This window comes from Chamaea fasciata, unplaced genomic scaffold (genome assembly GCF_029207755.1).
Source record: "Chamaea fasciata isolate MVZ Bird 193981 ecotype frontalis unplaced genomic scaffold, bChaFas1.0.hap1 SCAF_29, whole genome shotgun sequence".
NCBI lineage: Eukaryota > Metazoa > Chordata > Aves > Passeriformes > Sylviidae > Chamaea > Chamaea fasciata.
The window spans coordinates 2,259,117-2,277,778 of record NW_027094114.1 but is presented as its reverse complement, the minus strand read 5'-3'; the positions used below and the strand labels follow the sequence as shown (position 1 = coordinate 2,277,778).

Here is an 18,662-nt window from a genome sequence, read left to right as displayed (position 1 = left end):
TCTTTGGAAGTATTCAATTGTTTTTTCTGACAGAAAATTATCCCAAATTATTTTTTTTTAATCACCTCCATCTAATTCACTGTCTTCCTCTTGAATTTGACCAAGAAGCTCTGTAAACCAGGATGTGTGCTATTGCTACATTTGAAGAAAATAAACCATCTTGCAGTGCTGTTTTATCTGGGATCCCAACTCTGAGACCTGCATGAAATAAGAAGGGAGAAGGGGAAAAGAGTCCCAGCAGAGCAGCACTGCCAGGAGGCAGCAGTGCTTGGTCCTTTCAGTGCTGCTCTTCCCAGCTCCAGCCTCTCCTTCCCAGCCCTTCTGTGGCTGTAAGGCCGCAGTGCTCTGGCACATTGGTCACTGTCCTGCTGCGTGTCCCTGCTGTGACCACAGGCAGGGACTGGCCATGGGCACTGCTGGGACACAGCTGGGCTCCAGCACAGCAGCTCCAGCAGCACAGGGAGGGCAGGGCAGGAAGGCTTTGCTCTCCCTGCAGAGTCACTCTCAGGAACAGGCCCAAGGAACAGACTCTGAAGAGGCTCCTTGTGCTCCTTTTTCTCCCAGGGCTCAGTGGGATGACATCAGGGTCCCAGCGTGGCCTTCAGGGGACTCAGGGCTGCCTCAGGTTCTGCTTGTTAGTGGCCAGGGCCCTTCAGATGGTGAATGGCCTGTGCTGAACCTTCCTGGGGCTCTGCAGCTTGTGCCAGGGCTGATGGCAGGTGAATGTTTGTCTGGAGGGCCTTGGGAGCTGCCAGGAGAACACAGGGGAGCTGCAGGGACAGCGTGTGCCAGGGATTAGCAGGGAGTGGAGCTCCCTGGGCACAGGCCTGGCCAGGGTGGGGTCACCCCGAGATCAAGGACTGAATGTCTGCTGTGAGCCAGGAGAGCTCTGCAGCCCCAGGGGACACAGCAGGCACAGGGAGAGGAGTCTGGGCACTGACTGCTCTGACCCTCAGGGAACTTCCCCAGGAGGATCCAGGGCAGCCCCAAGGCCATGTGGCAGCCCTGGAACAAGGCAGGCAGCTCTGAGCAGCCTCCATGGCCCCAGCAGAGCCTGTGTGGGAGGGGGTCAGTGCAGGGAGCACCATCAGCTGCCTCTGTCTCCCGGGCTGAGCAGCAGAGCCCAGCAGAGGCAGCCCAGGGCCCCGGGCAGCACAGCCCCCGTGCTCTGCACAGCAGCAGCCCCAGCTCGGGGCTGTGGGCAGCAGGGCAGGGGCTGCAGCAATGGCTGCTCAGGCCAGCACAGACGTGTTCCCCTGGGAAAGGCTCTGTGAACAGCTGCCGTGTGCCAGGAGCAGAGCAGGAGCCCGTGGGTGTGCAGAGGAGCCCTGGCAAGAGGCTGCCCTGTCCCTGGGGCAGCAGGAGCAGCCTGAGGAGCCCCAGGGCCAACTCTCTGCTGCTGTACTGGGCAGCGGGGCTGGCCCTGGGGCTGCAGGAGCTGCCTGAGCTGAGCATCTCCTGAGCATTGCAGACACAGAGTAGCTGTCCATGACCTCCAGTGCCTCCAGCTCCTGCTGCTGGGCCAGACTGGACTGGGCTGCTCTGCAGGGCTGGGGCAGGGAGAGGAAAACAATGGGCCCTTGATTATAAGAGTCCCCGCAGTTTCACACCGGTCCCTTGGTTCCATGTGGCCCCACAGTGTCACTCTGGTCCCCTTGGTCACACCAGGCCCCGCAGTGTCACAATGTACCCTTGGTTCTGTGGGGCTGCAGTGTCTGTTCTGCCACTGAGCAGGGTCAGCACCAAAAACACAGACACAAGGTTCAGGTATGGTGTGATTTATTATAACACAAAACTGCAAAGAATGACAAAAGGAGAAGCTCAGCAATGCACCCAATCGTAACTACCAAAGATTGCCTGCAGTGATTATGAAAAAAGATGTACCAGTTACTCTCAGACTTTCCCATCAACCAGATCCACACATCAGCTGGGGGAAGCTGTCACAGCCAAGGACTGCAGAGCCACTCCCGGACACTGGGAATTCCTGCAGGTGCCTCCAGCCACAGGTGAGGCTCCAACCCGGCTGTGAGAGGGCCCAGCTCTGATAGCGCTGAATAAACAAACTGACAGCACTTCTGGTGCGGGAACATCTGGTTTCATTCTCCTCTTGGGTTTGTTCCAAAGCCTGGTCAGAGCTCAAATATAACCAATAACCAATACCATCCACCCCCAAACAAGGCCAGATGTCGGATTTCATGGCCTTGTCCAGTTTCTAAATACAGAAAGATCAATCCATGTTTCACTGATGAGGGGATACATCTATCACAGCACTAATGACCATGCATATTTCATTAATGAGCACATACAAAGATAATCTTTGGTTGGAAGTTGCATCCAGAGGACACCTTGGGCTCAGGGCCTGTTGTCCAGGCCTCACTCCGGGCCTGTTGTCCAGGCCTTAGTACTTCAGGGACCAGATTTAGTGTTGGGCTTGACACTGCTGGGTGAACGGCTGGACTTGATGTGCTCAGAGGTCTTTCCCAACAGAAAGAATTCTATAATTCCAGGATTCCATCTGCTGGATTCAGTTAGGTCCATGTTAGCAGCATAACTTGACTCAAGAATTTCCTCTTGGTCAGTGCTTGTGGCCTAAGGCTTCAGCTCCTTCAGCTCCTGCTGCTAAGCTGCTCACACTGAACGAGACGACTCGGAGAGAAGAATACAGTTCATCTAATTCCTTCTGGGACACTGAGAGGGGCGGATGTGAAAACAGGAGCACTGTTTGGTGTGGCCTCCTCTCTGCTCTTCATGCCTTTCAGCACTTTGAAGCAGCCAAGAGCTTCCTCCAAGAGTGCAATGAAGCAGCTGCTCCTGCTCCCAGGTCTGGCTCTTCCCAGTCTCTGACCTTGCCTGGTTTTGTCCCTCTTGCTGTGCCCTCTGTTCCCCCTCTGCTCGGTGGCTGCTGCCCAGGACTGTGGAACTGGCACAGATCCAGTGGTGGAGACCCTCCTTTCTCTGCCCTTGCAGCTGCCTGCTCACAGCAGCCTTTTCCATCTGGGAAGCTCTACGTGGAGAAGGAGTCCCCACCTCTCTTCCTTTCACAACGCCCAGGAGCCCAGGGCTGCCATCTCAAGTCCCAACTGGCCCTGAGGACTCCCGGGTGCCTCAGGCTGCTGTGACACCACTGCACACAGGAGGGAAGAGTGGCAGGGGCTGTGCTCAAAGTCAGCTCCATGTGCTGCTGCTGCTGCTGCTGCTGTGGGGGTCATTTGTCCAGCCCTGCCCCAGACTGAGGGATCAGATGCAGGCCCTGCTGCTGCTCCTTGGGGATCAGGCACAATTTGGTTGTTGCTGTCAGGGCCAGTAGAAGCCGTGGCTGGAGCAGCGGGTGCTGACAGTGCCCCAGGGCCCGGGGCCGGAAGGGTCCCTGGGCTGGGGGCTGGCAGGAGCTGCCCCTTGTTCTCCCTCTGCCTCCTGCAGAGCTGGGCCGGGCACAAGTGGGGCAGCACAGCAAACAGGGAGCCTGCCAGTCTCTTCCAGCCCTGTCTGCTCAGAGTTTGGGCCTTGGAGCTTCAGGTGGACAAAGGCAGCTGCTTCTGCTCCCTCTGTGTGTCCCCATGTTCAGCAGTGCTGCTCCATCAGTCTGTGCCCAGCAACGGGGAAAAGCCTCAGCCCTGCAGGGCCAGGAGCTGCCGGGCTCTGCCTGAGCAGCTTGGCCACCAGGAAGGGAGCAGTTCCACAGGGTAACCAGGAGCAAAGGAAATGCCTTTTATAGGATGTGTTTTATGTTTTGAAAAAAAAAAGAAAAAAGCAAAAGAAAATATTAGAAAATATATAAAAGATAAAAACTACCCCAAATGTTTAGTGAAAAGTCTTCTGTAACTTTGGATTAGGAAAGAGGTAACTGATTTTTTGAACAGACAACTCAGTGACTTACTTTGTTAATGTGCTGGTGGAAAAAATCCGTCAGCTGAATTCCTTTGGCAGATTTTGGGCTTTTTAACCAATATTAAGTTAATTTAAATAGTGGTTTGAAGCAATAGGAAATTGAAAGATGGAATGTGCATGACTGCATCGTGAGTGTAAAAATTTTGCAGTTTGAAACTTAGACATAAAGTATTGCAAAAAGGAAGAGATATAATTCTCAGTAGATTGTGTGACAGCAGCTTTCCTTTGAGCATGTGCAGCATCACAAAGACTTCATCAGTGGGACTGGGGGTGCCTGGAGCTTCGTCCTGTTCCATTCGCGAATGTCATGAAATGGGACTTCACCTGCCACCAGCCCTGGTCACCCTCTGCCACCGCAGCTCCTTGGACCTTGTGTCCCCCAAAGCAGATACAAAGTTTTCCTGCTGCTCCCCACTTTCCACAGGTCCACAGAGAGATGGGATTTTTCCAAGTCTAGTGGCTCCATCGTGCCATATTCCTAAAGAACTAGCAGCCCATCCCAATGAATAGGGTGAGTTACACTGATGGTTGTCAGCTCCATTTCCTGCCTAGAAATCCTGAAACTGCTTCTGAATGCTGCTCCCCTCAGCTCTTGGAAACCTACTCACAAAGAGCTGGGAAAAAAATTCCCTGCCCATCAGGAAACAAGTGAGTTGTGCCAAAGTTAGAGCTCTGTGGGAAATCTCTATCCATCCCTATCCTTTTAAAATATCTGTATGTGGGGGTGTGCATAGATGTGTCTTGTATGGAAAGGAAGGAGTGCACAAGCAACATGACTGACACCTTCACTCTGTGTTCATTCCATACCCAAGGGAACAAAGATGTTATGGAAACCCTTGTATAGATAGACCCTTCTGTCCATGGGTACAGAGACATCCCAGAGCCCCTGGCACACACAGACCCTTCTGTCCATGGGCACAGAGACATCCCAGAGCCCCTGGCACACACAGACCCTTCTGTCCATGGGCACAGAGACATCCCAGAGCCTCTGGCACACACAGACCCTTCTGTCCCTGTAGGACGGAGCGCGGCGGGTGGGGGCGGTTGGTGGGCAGCGAGTCCCGCACAGCAGGTGAGACCCGGCTCCAGCCCTGCCAAGGCTCAGTGCGGGCTCCTCTGGAATGGGAAAGCCCTTCAGCCTTGTCCCTGCACAGAGGGGCACTGCTGGCCTGGCAACACTTTTTGTCTTCCCCACGAGCTGCAGGAGATGAGAACACAACACTTGCAAACACTGACTGCAGGCCACAGCTCTGGCTGCTCCCCATGAACCTCGGCTCTGGCACCACTGTCTGCCCCAGGCTCCAGGGGATGCAGTGGAAGCCCGGCTGGGCTCTGCCCTTGGGCCATCCTGCAGGGACAGCTGCAAACAGGGAGCATTTGGCTGCCACAAACAGCCAAGCCAGGGGTGGAGGGAAGCTGGTCCAGCCCGGACTGCACTGCTGTGTGCTGTGCTCTGGGCTCCCCGCAGAGGGGACTGCACTGGTGTGCCAGAGGAGACAAAGAAGCTTCAGCTTCAGCCTAACTGAGGTGGGTGGGTGGGCCGGGAAGAGTGGGGTGGCTCACGGGACTTCACAGAGCTCATCCTGCTGGAAGGATGAGGAAAAGGGAGTGGGAACTCAGCAGTGAGGAGAGCTGAGGGCAAGAGAGCAGCTCTGAATGACACTTAAATGGCACCAGACCTCTGAGGCATTGCTGCCCCTCAGCCAGTAACAGGATGAGTCCCTAAGCCTGGGGCTCGGTCTTCCTCATGGTGAGGAGCATCAAGGATGGCAATTGTGTGATGGAGACTGCAATTAGCTGGGCACTCACTGGGGGAAAATAGGGAGCAGTTGTGAAGGAAAATGCAGGTGGGGGACAGAACTGTTCAGAGAAGGGCTGAGCTACAGCTTGAGCAAGCTGAAAAATGTCATTTGTCGTCACCACAGATTGATTTCATTTCAAAAGGTATTAAACAAGTTTATTTTGGGGGGTGTCATGTTTTCCCTTGGAGATGCACCCTCTGCAAACTTGAGCTGCATTGCCAAAATGCTCAAGGCAAGTCTGCTGCAGGTCACACCGTTTCTTCTTTGGCTGATCCCGGCCCGGTGCTGAGCTCCAGCAGAGCCCTGGCAGAGCCCAGAGCAGCCTCAGCATCCACAGAGCCCGGCTGCAAGGACAGAAACCAGAAACCGCCCATCAGCTGAAGGCTCCTGTGCCCTGGTCCCAGCCGCCCGCGGTGCCCAGGCCATGCTGGCCGTGCTCAGAGCGGGGCCCAAAGCTGCCCATCATTGCTGCCTTTGGCAGCAGAGCAGGAGGGCAGGAAACGTGCCCAGCCTGCAGCCAGCCAGGACAGATCCACCTCCCCAGCAGCTGCTCAGAGCAGGATGCTCCTGTGCTGGCTGCCATCTCCCAAAAGCTCTTACCCCACCCGTGCCAACAAGACAGGGACACACCTCACGCCATCCGCCGCGGGAAGAAAAGCTGCTCCCAAACCACGTCCTCAGCCTTCTCCTTCATCCACTCCACAGCTGGTCCCAAGCACTTCCCAGTCAAGACTGGACACCACCTAGAAGGCTTCCTTTAGATAAACAATCATCAAATTAACAAAAAGAGATTACAGACAAAAAAGGGAAAAGAGGGAAAAGGTAAAAGATCCTATCTCTGTCAGAGGTTGAGGAAGCCCCCATGCCCTGCATGCTAGGGAAAAACCCACCCACCAGTGAGGGAAGCCCATGCTTTCACTCTTCCCCCCCTACACTGCCCCCCAAAATAATGGTGATCCCAAAGAAAACAAAGGGAGTGGAGCAGCCCAAGTCCTTCCTTGCCGGCAAAGCAAAGCAGCCGAGCACAGGTTCTGGAGTCCCACCTCTGCTCCCACCTTGGGGCTTTGTTTGTGTCGGGCTGGCTTTCCCAGCCCCAGCCCAGGGCATGGTGGGGGGTGGTGGCTGTTGGCAGGGCCAGGAGCCGACTCCCATTTCAGAACCACCCCAGCCCGTGTCCCCAGCCCTGCCACAAAGCAGCTTGGCAGCCCACTGAACAATCAGTTGCATCAGCCCCAGTAAAGGGGGGAACCTTTGGTTCCTGGCCAGGCTGTGCAATGCCCAAATCTGGGAGCATCCCCCTGTGTGTGAACTCATCTGCAAATTGGCTGTGGAGCCTGGCTTTGAAGAAGGTGCCAGAATTGAAGTCCATCACCTTCAATTGCTGGTGGCCAGGTTCAGGAAGAGGTTGTCATCCTTGTTGTCGTCCTCGCTGTCTCCAGCAGCAGCAGCCCCACCTGGTCCAGCTTCTCCAGGGGCTCCTTCTCCTTCCCTGGGGGTGAGACCAGGCTGTCAGTGTTCTGCCCAGGGCCCCAGCTGTCAGCGAACCAGCACAAGCCAAAACAACTCGCATGGCAGCCACCAGTGGTGGGCAGAGCAGCTCAGCTCCAGCAGAAGGGCTGCCTGTGCCCACCTGATGACCCCTGTGCAGTGACACAGGCAGCACAAAAAAGTCTGGGTTTCTTTGCTTCTGATTGCCAAGGCATGTGTGCAGCTGGAACTTACCAGGGCCCTGCATCAAAATGAGCCTCTGGCTCTCTCCCTTCTTCTACTCCAGATGAATATCCTGCATCCAAAGATCACGAAATAGGTCTTCTACTGAAGGCCTTTCCATGTCATCCACGGATAAACAGCACCTGATGAGATCCTTGCACTCTGGGAAGAGAAACCAGAAACTGCCAGTCAGTTGGAGAAGGCCCCTGGCTGCTTTGCCCCATATTCCCATGCCCAGGCCATGCTGGATGTGCTCAGAGCTGGGCCTAAACATTCCCATCAATTCCCTGCTTTGCATGAGAGCAGGAGAGCAGGACATGTGCCACCTCCTCAGCAGCTGCCAGAGCAGGATGCTCACGAGCCAACTGCTGTCTTCCAGCACTGGTATTCCCCCCATGCCCAAAGATGAGGATCCACCTTGAGAGAGCCGTTGTGGCAGCGGGAGCTGGCCCCAGCTGATGTTCCAGCCACTCCTGAAAGGGTGCTGACCGCAGACCATCTGGTGCAGGAGCATGCCCAGGGACCAGATGGTAGCTGGCTCGCCATAGTACCAGCCAAAGTCGGTCCATTCTGGGGGGCTGTATGCTGGTGTTCCTATGGAATACAGATGCAGTTCACCATGGGGAAGGCTGCTGCTCCCAGAGCCTGGCCCCAGCATCCCTGGGCATGTGGGGACTGCCCCAGTGGCACATGGTGTGACCCGCTGCCCTCCAACCAGGACCTGACGCTTGTGTGAAAAACTGGCATTGGAAAAGAAACCACTGGTGTAGGAAAAGGGCAGCAGAAGCCCTGGAAAGGCCTGACCAGAACAAGAAAAAATCCACTCAGAGCAGGAGGAAAACCATGCCTTCCTCCTCCCTGCCTGCATTGCCCCAAATAACATTATAAACACAAGACAAAGAAGGCCAGAGGAGCAGTCCAAGCCCTTTCTCACCTGCACACCAAACTGGCTGGTACACAGGTTATGACTCCACGCTCTCTGATACCCCCACCCACGGGTGTTTCTGTCGGGCTGGCTGCCCCAGCCCCAGTCCTGGGCAGAGTGGCTGGCAAAGGCTGCCAGCAGGGCTGGAAGCTGGGCCCCAACCCATCCCTGCTCAAAAGCAACTCAGCTGAAGTCTCAGTGCCCTGACTGGCAGCAAAAGGGAGAATCCCCACTGCCACTCCGAGGTTGGGCTGTGAGATGTTGGGCCATGAGATGTCAGCAACTGGGAGCACATCCTTGCGTGGGCTCACCTGCAAACTGCGTGTATGCCGTGTCTTGAAGGTAGGTGCCACAGCCAAAATCGATCAATTTGGCCTGCCCAGTGGCCAGGTCAACCAGGATGTTCTCTGGTTTGATGTCTCTGTGCAGGACCCCGCAGCTGATGCAGTGCCGCACGGCCTCCAGCACCTGGCGAAACAGCTCCCGCGCCACCTCCTCGGACAGGAACCTCTGTGCCCGAATGAAATGCTGGAGGTCCTGACACCGCTCCGGGTGCTCCAGCACCATCACGATTTCACTGGGGAGCTCAAGCCACTCCAGCAGCTGGACGACACCAGGGAAGCCAGTGGAGACCCTGTCCAGCAGCACAATCTCCAGCGGTGCGCTGGTGCCGTTGGGCTGTGGGAGGACCACGATGCCGTCAGTGGGGCTGAGGCCGTGCCAGGGGTGGGGAAGCCCTCACCCAGCCCGGGATGTTCTGCACCCTCCGCTGGCCCCACGCCCGCTCTCCCTCGAGGCGTCCTGGCGGCTTCCACCCTGCCGGGCCTCGGCTCGTCCCTGCCCGGCACGCCCCTGGCTTCTCCCGCTGGCCCCCGCTCACTCACCAGCTCTCCCCAGTGCCGGACGTGGTTCCGTGGCACCCTTTTGATGGCAACCTGCAAGCCAAGGGGAGCAGCGGGCTGAGCTCGCTGCCCACGCTGTCCAGCCCCATGCTCTTCCTCCTCTGCCCTTTTCCTCCTCCTCCTGCGCCCGCCGCCAGCCCCGCCGCTCACCGGTGCGCCGTCCGAGAGCCGCGTCCCTGCGAAGACTCTTCCGAAGCCGCCGCGCCCCAGCAGCGAACCCAGCCAGTACTGCTCCTGGAGGCCCTGCTGCGCCTTCCCTGCCGGCGAGACGTGGCTGTCAGTGCCGGCCCGGGGCCAGCAACGGCCCCCGAGCGCCCCTCAACCGCCCCGGGCCGGGAATCTCCAGGCGTTTGCTCCTGGCAATGCGACAGCGGCAGCGCGGGGCCGGCGGCCACGCTGCCGAGCGGCGGAGCTCAGGTTGAGGAAGCCGCAGAGGAGGCGGCGGGAGCGGCCGCGCCGCGTGTGTCCTCTGCGGGGCCCGGGAGGGGCCGGGGCTGGGGCCAGGGCCGGGGCCGGGGCCGGGGCCAGGGTCGGGCTCGGCACAGGCGGAGGCAAAGGGCGGCGATGCCGCCACAGCCCCAGGCACTGATCCTCGTCCAGCACTGCCATCGCCAGGACAGCCAGAGACCGGCGGAGGCGAGACCGCGGCGGGAGGCCCGGGGCCAGAGGCGGGGACGGGGCAGGCCCGCCCGGGGCCGGGGGCGGGCCGGGGGTATGGCCCGGCCTTGCAGGGGAGAGGCAGAGTGCGAGACAACGGGGACACCGGGACAGGGAGATCGGGAGAGGGTGCAGGACTGCGGGAGAGGAAAAGCAGGAGGAAGTCGACAAAAGTCACTTTTTCTGCTGCTGCTGTCGCTGCTGCTGCCACTGCTGCCACTGCTGCCGCTGCTGCCGTAGCAACTGAAGCCCCGGGGCCGTTTTTCCCCGGATCCGTTTATCCGTTGCCCGCACAGCCCCACACCGAGCCCTGCACTCCCCTGGGGCACCCCCGAGCCTGTCCAAACACGGGAACTTTGCCCACAGGAGCCAAGACCCAGAGTCTTGACTCCTGCACTGTGGCAGAGCAATCCCCTTGGTTGCTGCTGTGCATTGTCCCTGCTGAGGGTCAGACACTGTCAGAGCACGTTCCCTGAATGCAGAATTCGTACCTGGCCCAAGCACTGCACTTGTGTCTCCAGCATTGCTTTCCAAGAAAAACAGGGGAAGGCAAATTGTGTGTAGCTCATGGTATTTTACAGCATCTCCAACTTGCCAAATCATGGATCTTAGAGGTGAGATCCATTTGTAGTTCATGGGATGGAGAAGTAGTGCAAGATGGAAAAGGGGAGCATCAAAATCATTTGACAAGGACATCTTTGATTGCTTCTTTACAGTTTCATTTCATTTCTTAAAAGCTCCTTCAGTTTTCCCAGAATCTTCTCCACACTCCTGTCTGCTCTTTCCAAGAACACTTCCTGGAGAACGAGGTGCAGCTTCTGTCACAAGACGTGCCACCAACTGCAGCTTCCCTTGGCTTTCCACACCGTGTGTGCAGTAGGAGTCTTGCAGCAAAGCAGGACAAATATTTGAAGAACTTGACAGCTTGTCTGTTCTTTTCTTTGTGGACTTGGGAGTTGTGCCCTTGGTAAGGTTTTCATTGTTACCGTTGTACCCTAAGAAAACAGGACAGGGTACCAGGGGAACCTACTGGGAGTCTGTTATCATCCACCCAGCCAGGAAGAAGAGGTGGACAACTTAATCTATAAGCAGCTGAAGAATGTTTCAGGATCACCAGGCCTTGTTCTTGTAGGTGACTTTAAGCTGCCAGATATCTGCTGGGAACTTAATACCGCAGGAAAGAGGCAGTCCAGGAAGGTTTTGGAGTGTATGGAGGACAACTTTTTGTTGCAGCTGGTGAGTGAGCCCCACCAGGGGAGGGCCTTTGTTCGACCTGTTGTTTGCAAATAGAGAAGGGCTGGTAGGAGATGTGGTGGTTGGAGGCTCCTTGGGACACAGTGATGGTGAAATTATAGAGTTCTCGATATTTGGTGAAATCAGGAAGAACATCAAGAAGACTTTTACACTGGACTTCCAATCAGCAGACTTTGGCCTATTTACGAGACTTATTCAGGGAGTTGCTAGGGAAGCAGCCCTTAAAAACAAAGGAGTCCAGGAAAGGTGGGCGTGCTCCAAAGGAGAGATTTTGAGGGCAGAGGAACAGGCTTTCCCTGTGTGCCAAAAGATGAGCTGACGAGGCAAACGTCCAGCCTGGATGGGCAAGGAGGTTTTGAAGGAACTTAGGAATAAAAAGAGGATGTATCATCTTTGGAAGGAGGGTCAGGTCAAGGAGTATTTAAGGGGATTGCAAGGGCATGTAGGAAAAGTGTTTGGGAGTCCAACGCTCAATTCAAACTTTATTTGGCAATTTTGTACAGGATATTAAAAAAAGTTTTTCAAATATATTTACTGCAATAGGAAGGCCATCCTTTGTTCTGTACTGGATGTGGGAGGCAACTTAGTATCCAGGAGGAGGCAGTCAGAGAACTGCTGAGCTGCTTGGATGTTCATAGATCTATGGGCCCAGGTGGGATCCACCCCAGGGTGATGAGGGAGCTGGCAGATGAGCTTCTGAAGCCGCTCTCCATCATTTACCAACAGTCCTGGCCCACTGGTGAGATTCCAGAGGACTGGAAGCTGGCCAATGTGACACTCATTCACAAGAAGGGTGGGAAGGAGGATCCTGGTAATTATAGGCCAGTTAGCCTGACCTCAGTACCTGGTAAAGGTCATGGAGCAGTTTATATTGTGTCATGGCCAGGGTATCAGAGCCAGCCAGCATGGGTTTAGGAGGGGTAGGTCATGTTTGACCAGTTTTTATGTCTCCTTTTATGGCCAGGTGACCTGTGTGGTGGATGTGGGAAAGGCTGTGGATGTTGTCTGTTGGGACTTCAGCGAGGCCTTAGGCACTGTCTCCCACAGCACGCTCCTGGAAAATCTGGCAGCCCACGGCTTGAACAGGAGGACTCTTTGCTGAGTTAACAACTGGCTGCATGGCCGGGCCCAGAGAGTGGTGGGGAAGGGTGCTGCATCCAGCTGGCAGCCAGTCACCAGGGGTGTTCCTCAGGGGTCTGTGATGGGGCCAGCTCTGTTCAACATTTGTATTGACGACATGGATGGGGCTATTGAATCTCGTATTAGTAAATTTTTAGATGACACTAAGCTGGGAACATTTGTTGATCTGTTGGCAGGTAGGAGGGCTCTGCAGAGAGACCTGGAACAGTTGGATGGGTGGGCAGAGTGCAACAAGGTGAAGTTTATTAAGTCCAAGTGCTGAGTCCTGCATTTTGGCCACAATAACCCCTGCAGTGCTCTAGGCTGGGGATGGTGTGGCTGGGCAGTGCCCAGGCAGAAAGGGCCCTGGGGGTTCTAGCTGACAGGACCTTGAACATGAGACAGCAGTGTGCCCAGGTGGCCAAGAAGGCAAATGGCACCTGGCCTGGAGAAAAGGAGACACAGAGGTGACCTTATCCCTCTCTACAACTCCCTGAAAGGTGTTTGTAGTCAGGTGGGGCTTGGTCTCTTTCTCCAGGCAGCCACTGACAGAACGAGAGGACAGAGTCTTAAGGCTGCACAAAGGGAAATATAGGTTGGAAATTAGGAAAAAGATTTTTACGGAAAGAGTGATAAAGTTCTGGAACGATCTGACTGGAGAGGTGGTGGCATCACCACCTCTGGATGTGTTTTAAAAAAAACTGGATGTGGCACTAGGTGCCATGGCTTAGGTGAGGTGTTGGGACATGGGTTGAACTCAATGATCTTGGAGGTCTCTTCCAATCTAGTCATTTTATCATTCTGTAATTCTGTAAAGGTTTCCAGGTCAAATGGGCTAAGTCAATGAAGCTACTGCTATGATAAGAGTTTTATTTTGAGTTGGATGTTTTATTAAATGGTTTTCCAAGTTCCTTGATTTTCTATATTTTGCCAGTAGAGCTGTGTGTTGCTTTGACCTCTTAGCTCAGTTGGTTAAAGTATGGTGCTAATATCACCGAGGTTTAGGGTTCCATCCCTCTATGGGCCATTAACTTCAGAATTGGACTTATGATCCTTGACTGTTCTTTGCAAATAAGAATATTCTGTGCATCTGTTCATCCTGAGACTATCTGGTTGGCATTTCTCCTTGTGCACCAAACTCGAGTAAGATAACCTTTGGGTACCCCCATTATTTCAGCGTTCTGGGGTGTTACAGCCCCGCAGGCTCATTATGGCCTCTTGTTTCCATGAGGCCCTGCTGTGTCACACTGGCCCGCAGTGCCATGAGGATCGGGAGTGTCACACAGCTTTGTGCCATTTGTCCTTGCTGCCCCTCCCATCCCACTGCCCCACAACCAGCCCCGAGCCACCCGGGATGGACAGGCCCTGCTGTGCCAGGCCTGGGCTCAGGGCTTGGCCTTTCTGCTCCCTCCAACCAGCCCAGGCCTGGCTCAGCATTGCAGTTCCCTGCTCACAGCCTGCGGCTCCCTGCAATCCTGGCCTCAAGGATCTGCTCTCAGCAGTCCGTGGGGAGCCTTTGGCACTCCCTGCCCTCAGTGGGGCCCAGGGATGCTCCAAGGGACTTGGAGTTTTGCTTCTGCCTCCTTGAGCAGCTTCTTCAACCTTTTCTCAGTGCCTGGAGCTTCTGGACTCAGCCCCAAATCCAGCATGGGGCTGATTCAAATCCAGAAAGCAGTCACAACCTCCTTTTCTTCCTTCACTTGTCTTTGTCTCCAGGGCTTGTGCAGCTGCTTGGAGCCAGTTTGTAGTTCTCTTATGGAGGAAGATTTCAAAGTGCACCTCCTGATTTTTTTTCTAATCAAGGCTGCTTTTTTTTTTTATTTTTCAGTCCATTGAAGAGGTGAAAGAAACATTCCCCAAGTGATCTTAATGCTGAGTAACTCCTTAGGAGGTCTGGGCATGGAGAATGAGCCCCTTGCAGGCTTACCCGGTTTGGACAACCTGCTCCTCACCTCAACCTCACCGTGTCTGAAATCATCCACCAAAAACTGACATCTGAAATAATTTTTGTAAATTATGAATTCTTTTTAAAAAAAATTATCAGGAAATTATAATAATATTTTAAAATATATAAAATATTATTATATATGTTTTAACCTAAGTTTTACATGTATTTTAAAAAATTGATACATTTTTAGCAACCCAAAAAAATTATTGGTCATTGGTTCTAAGTAACAGAATTCCCTTCATTAATTCATTGACAACATTTGGCTATCGATTCCTCCCTCTTTATGCTAATTAGTCCTATTTTTACTCCTTTTGTCATCTTCTTTATCGTTTTCTCAGACAGGGTAAAAGGGGCCGCGGAGCATCACGGGAGTTCGAGGCGCAGCTCCTATGGCTGTCGGAGGGGCGCGGGGCATGACGGGAGATGGAGTCACGGCTGGAATCGGGCTCTGTGTGCGCCGCGGAGCATGCTGGGAGCTGTAGTCCCGGGAGTGCATAAAGCGGAGCTGCGGCGGGTCCGCGAAGGCGCTTGGCGGACACTTTTGTGTCCGACTCGCGACTTGAGGTCGTCGGAGGAAACGTGTGCAGTTCGGGAGGAATTGGGGGGAACTTGGGGAGCTCGAAGCGGGCACTTTAGGACACGGGGCACAGCAGGAATTTTCGGCGCGAGACTGTTTTCGGCAGAGCTCTGAGAGCACGGGGGATGATCGGAGATGAATTCCCAGAAGTGGCTCTAACGGGCATCTCTGGGGTTGGGAGCATTCAGGGGAGTCGGAGACGATTTTGGGGGGTTCCAAATAAATACTGAAGGGGCACTTAGGGATCCTGGAGGGTCTGGGGAAACGTAGGGTACACATGGGGAGGAGGGGGGATACGGGGGCGGGGTTCTGTGGAGCGCGGGGCATGACGGGCATTGTAGTCCTGGGTGCAATGGGGCTCAGTTGGGCCGCGGTGCGTGACGGGAGTTGAAGGCAAAACCGAAACGTGGCACCGACACCAGGCACTGCCCCGAGGCCCCGGTTTCCTGGCACTGATTGGGTGCTGGCGGTGACGGGCGGGAGCTTCGGCAAATGGGAGTTTGCGGAGGCGGGAACAGCCGATTCAACCCCTCTAGTCCTTCCCAGTACAGTGCAGTTCATCCCCAGTACAGCCCAGTTCTGCCCCAGTGCCCCTTCAGTCCCCCCCTTTATAGCCCATTTCATCACCAGTACAGCCCAGTCCCTCCCAATACACCTGAGTTCACTCCCATTCCCTTCCAGTATCCCCCAATATCTTTCATGGAACGCCCCAGTGTCCCCCAGTCTTTCCCACACTGTTGCCCTTGTCCCCAGTTTGTCCCTGTATCCCCCAGTATCACTCAAAATATGTCCCAGTGTCTCCCAAAGTGTTCCCAGTGTCCCCCAGTATGTCCCAGTCCTCCCCATTGTTTCCAAGGACATTTGAACTGCTCCCGGTTTCTGTGTCTCCAAAACCCAGCAGTGGGGTCAGTGCAGTGTCCATGGCCACAGCCCCTTGCAGTGGCCCAGGGCAGGTTGGGATGCTGATCCACCCTCACAGCCGGCCCAGGGCAGGGCTGGAGTGGTTTTGGTGGCCCCTTGGGCTGGCACACACTTGAGGAGTGTGTCTGTTTTCAGTGGGGAAAATTACAAGTTTTACGTTGCTTCAAAAATAGAAAAGCCCTTTTTGCCTGAGTGCAGGCAGCTCTCTGAGCAAAGCAGGTCCCAGGTGAGTGAGGACAGGCAGGATGGGCTTGGGGAATGTGGAACAAGGTTGTCCACACTGGGTCAGACCTCAAGGCACAGCTTCTCTGAGTAGGCCAGACCATGGATCGACATCAGTCACAGAATGCTGCAATCACCTCTGCTCCAAAGAGAACAGTAATAAAACACACCCTTTATAACAGGAATGTGAATTTCTTAGAAGCTCTTTGAAATCTTTCTCCATAACTGCAGTACAAAACCTTCCTAATGAACTGCACCAGAGCAGAGGGAAATCAAGGCAGAGCCGTGGTTTGTCAGGACTTGCTTGATCCCAAAGAGCCCCGTGGTGCATTTGGTGCTGAGCCCTCAGGGCCTGAGAGGAGATGGCACAAACCTTTCCAGGAGTCCAAGTCAGAGGAAAAACCCAACGTGTCTCAAAGCATTCCTGGGTCCCACTGAGGTCCATCCCCAACACAGGCTCCTCATGGACTCCTTGGAGGAGAGAACTGGAGGCCAAGAGTGCCCAAAAACCTCTCAGTAACGGAATGTAGGAAGGAAAACCCAAAGTACCTTAAAAGACATTGAGTAGCTCAGAGCATTAATGAGCCCCATTGAGTGTCAGTACAAAGCCTCTCTAGGGTCTAATTACAGCAGATAATTGGAGGCCATGACTGCACAAACCTCTCAGAGTGATTCAGTGTCAAAAAGTAGTACTATAATGAATCTTGAGTAACTTGAGGCATTAATGGGCCCCACTGAGTGTTGTTAGTGACAAAACATCTCAAGGCACTAATTACAGCAGACAACTGGAGGCCGTGTTTGCACAAACCCCTCAGAGACTCCCAGGCAAAAGCAAAACCCAAAGTGCTTTGAAAAACCTGCAGTCCCTGGGAGCACTGAGGAGCTCCCCAGGGCCATTCCTGACCAAGGCTCCCCAGGGACTGGTCCCAGCAGATCCCTGGGGCCACTGGGATGGATGTGGGGGGATGCTGAGGGCAGGACAAGGGGGTGACAGTGCCCAGCCTTGCTGGGGCTGTGCCAGGAGGCCCCAGGGCCTCAGGACAAGGTGTCCCCTCCCAGCCCTTGGTGGCGCAGACCCTGCTGTGCCCCAGGGCACCAAGACTTGGCTTCTCCTGGGCACTGCCAGCGCTGCCAGGCCCTTGGCCACGTCCAGCACAGCTTGTCCTGCGCTGTCCCACAGCTGCTGCTGTGTCCCTGCAGGCTGCACACTCCCATCTCGCTGCCCCCCTGGCTCTGCCCTGCATTTCCCTTTCTCTTCTCCCTGATATCCTGGGATGGAACGTGTGAGAATGGTTCAAAGCTGTACCAGGGCGGGTTTAGACTGCACAGGAGAAAATCTTTCTTTACTGGCAGGGTGACTTTGGAGTTTCAAACTTTGGGGTTTCAAAGCAGGGCTGATGGCTGTCCCAGGAAAGGAGCTGGGACAAGGTGTCCATCGCTCAGGAGCTGTAATTTGGATTGTCACTTGCCACTGTTCCTCTGAGCTCTTCTCTGTTCCAGAGATGGGCTCTTAATGAGCTGGTGGCTCTCCTGAGATGGGCCCGGGAGCAGCCCGGGCAGAGAATGAACTGAGTTTGTCCTGCTGCCATTGTTGGTGCCCTGTCTGGGAGTGCAGATGAGTCTCTTCTCTCTTAACCTGACACAACCCAGCAGGAGCATCAATCTCCTGAGGCAGCCCTGTTTGGAGGCTGCACACACAGGCATTGGTTTTGTGTAACAGATGATACCAGATCCTTGGGATGGCTTTCCAGAAATGCACCATGCTTAGAGGAAAGGCTTTGTTCTTGGCCTGGCAATGGATTTGTTCAGGGCCAGGATCACAGATTTGTTCCCAAGGCTGCAGATGAATGGATTTAGGAATGGGAACAGGACTGTGTTCAGCAGAGCTCCAGTTCTGTTGGTCCTCAAGGAAACATCTTCTGCAGGACACGTGCAGAGAGCAATGCAGCTCCCACGGGCAATGGATAAGGTGACGGGATGGGAAGAACACGTGGTCAAAGCTTTCTTCCTCCCAGAGGCTGCTGGAAGATGCAGAACACAGAAAAGGACGCAGATGTCAAATGCCAGAGTCAAACATAAGGAGCCCAGCACGACACACGGTAAGAAGACAGAGTCTGTTTCCCAAAGCAGGCTGGTGTCAGAGCAGGACAGTTTGAACAAGGGGGAGTTGTCCCAGAGGAAATGGGGGATCTTGGAGCCACAGAAAGACAGCTCAGAGAGGAAGAGCAGCGGTAGCTCAGCAGGACAAAGCTGAGGACCCAAGCAGCAACACCCAGGTGGACACAGAGCTGAGGCTTCGTGATGTCAGCATAGAGCAAAGGGTGGCAGATGGCAACACAGCGGTCAAAGGACATGACAACCAGGGAAAAACTCTGTGCAGCCCAGGGCAAAATAAAAATAGTTTTGGGCAAAGCAGCTGCCTAGTGAGAGAGTGTTCTGACCAGAACTCAGCATCACAAACCATTTGATGCTTGTGGAGGATGTAAACCAGATTTCCGGGAAGGCCAGGCTGCAGATGAAAACGTCCCTGGGGGTTTGCAGGTGGTGATCCACACACAGGAGGAAAAGGATGGTTGCATTGCCCATCACTGTTGTCAGGTACATGAGCAGAAGGACCTGAGATAAAAACATCCGCAGTCTTGGATCATGCTGTGGGAAACCCTCTAGGATGAACTCAGTAACTGCTGTTGCATTTTCTGGTGCTGAATTCCCGCTCATCTTGCTGAGACAGGAACAT

General features: G+C 54.6%; 2 protein-coding genes across 2 annotated transcripts; both read right to left on the bottom strand.

Moving 5' to 3' along the window:
- Nucleotides 1–7,455: 7,455 nt before the first annotated feature.
- LOC136302448 (serine/threonine-protein kinase pim-1-like) lies at nt 7,456–9,836 on the bottom strand. Its single transcript, XM_066205939.1, has 5 exons — nt 9,597–9,836; nt 9,378–9,476; nt 9,210–9,260; nt 8,637–9,003; nt 7,456–7,562 (listed from the first exon to the last, which is right to left on the bottom strand). The coding sequence occupies exons 1-5, from the start codon at nt 9,834–9,836 to the stop codon at nt 7,456–7,458; spliced, it is 864 nt and encodes a 287-aa protein (XP_066062036.1).
- A 7,871-nt stretch (nt 9,837–17,707) lies between these two features.
- On the bottom strand, nt 17,708–18,662 carry LOC136302565 (olfactory receptor 6F1-like; the record flags this gene model as incomplete). Its single annotated transcript, XM_066206036.1, is given in 4 exon segments — nt 17,708–18,153; nt 18,156–18,289; nt 18,291–18,626; nt 18,628–18,662. Coding segments are annotated over 4 exon segments (951 nt in total), but the record flags the coding sequence as incomplete, so codon positions are not given.

What these genes read in the sequence shown, in the direction of transcription:
- LOC136302448 (XM_066205939.1), bottom strand. Translation starts at nt 9,836, where the DNA reads ATGGCAGTGCTGGACGAGGATCAGTGCCTGGGGCTGTGGCGGCATCGC. An exon ending in GCCGGCCCCGCGCTGCCGCT is followed by an intron (nt 9,477 to 9,596) that starts GTCGCATTGCCA and finishes GCAGGGAAGGCG; the next exon opens with CAGCAGGGCCTCCAGGAGCA. An exon ending in GGCATACACGCAGTTTGCAG is followed by an intron (nt 7,563 to 8,636) that starts GTGAGCCCACGC and finishes TTCTCTTCCCAG; the next exon opens with AGTGCAAGGATCTCATCAGG.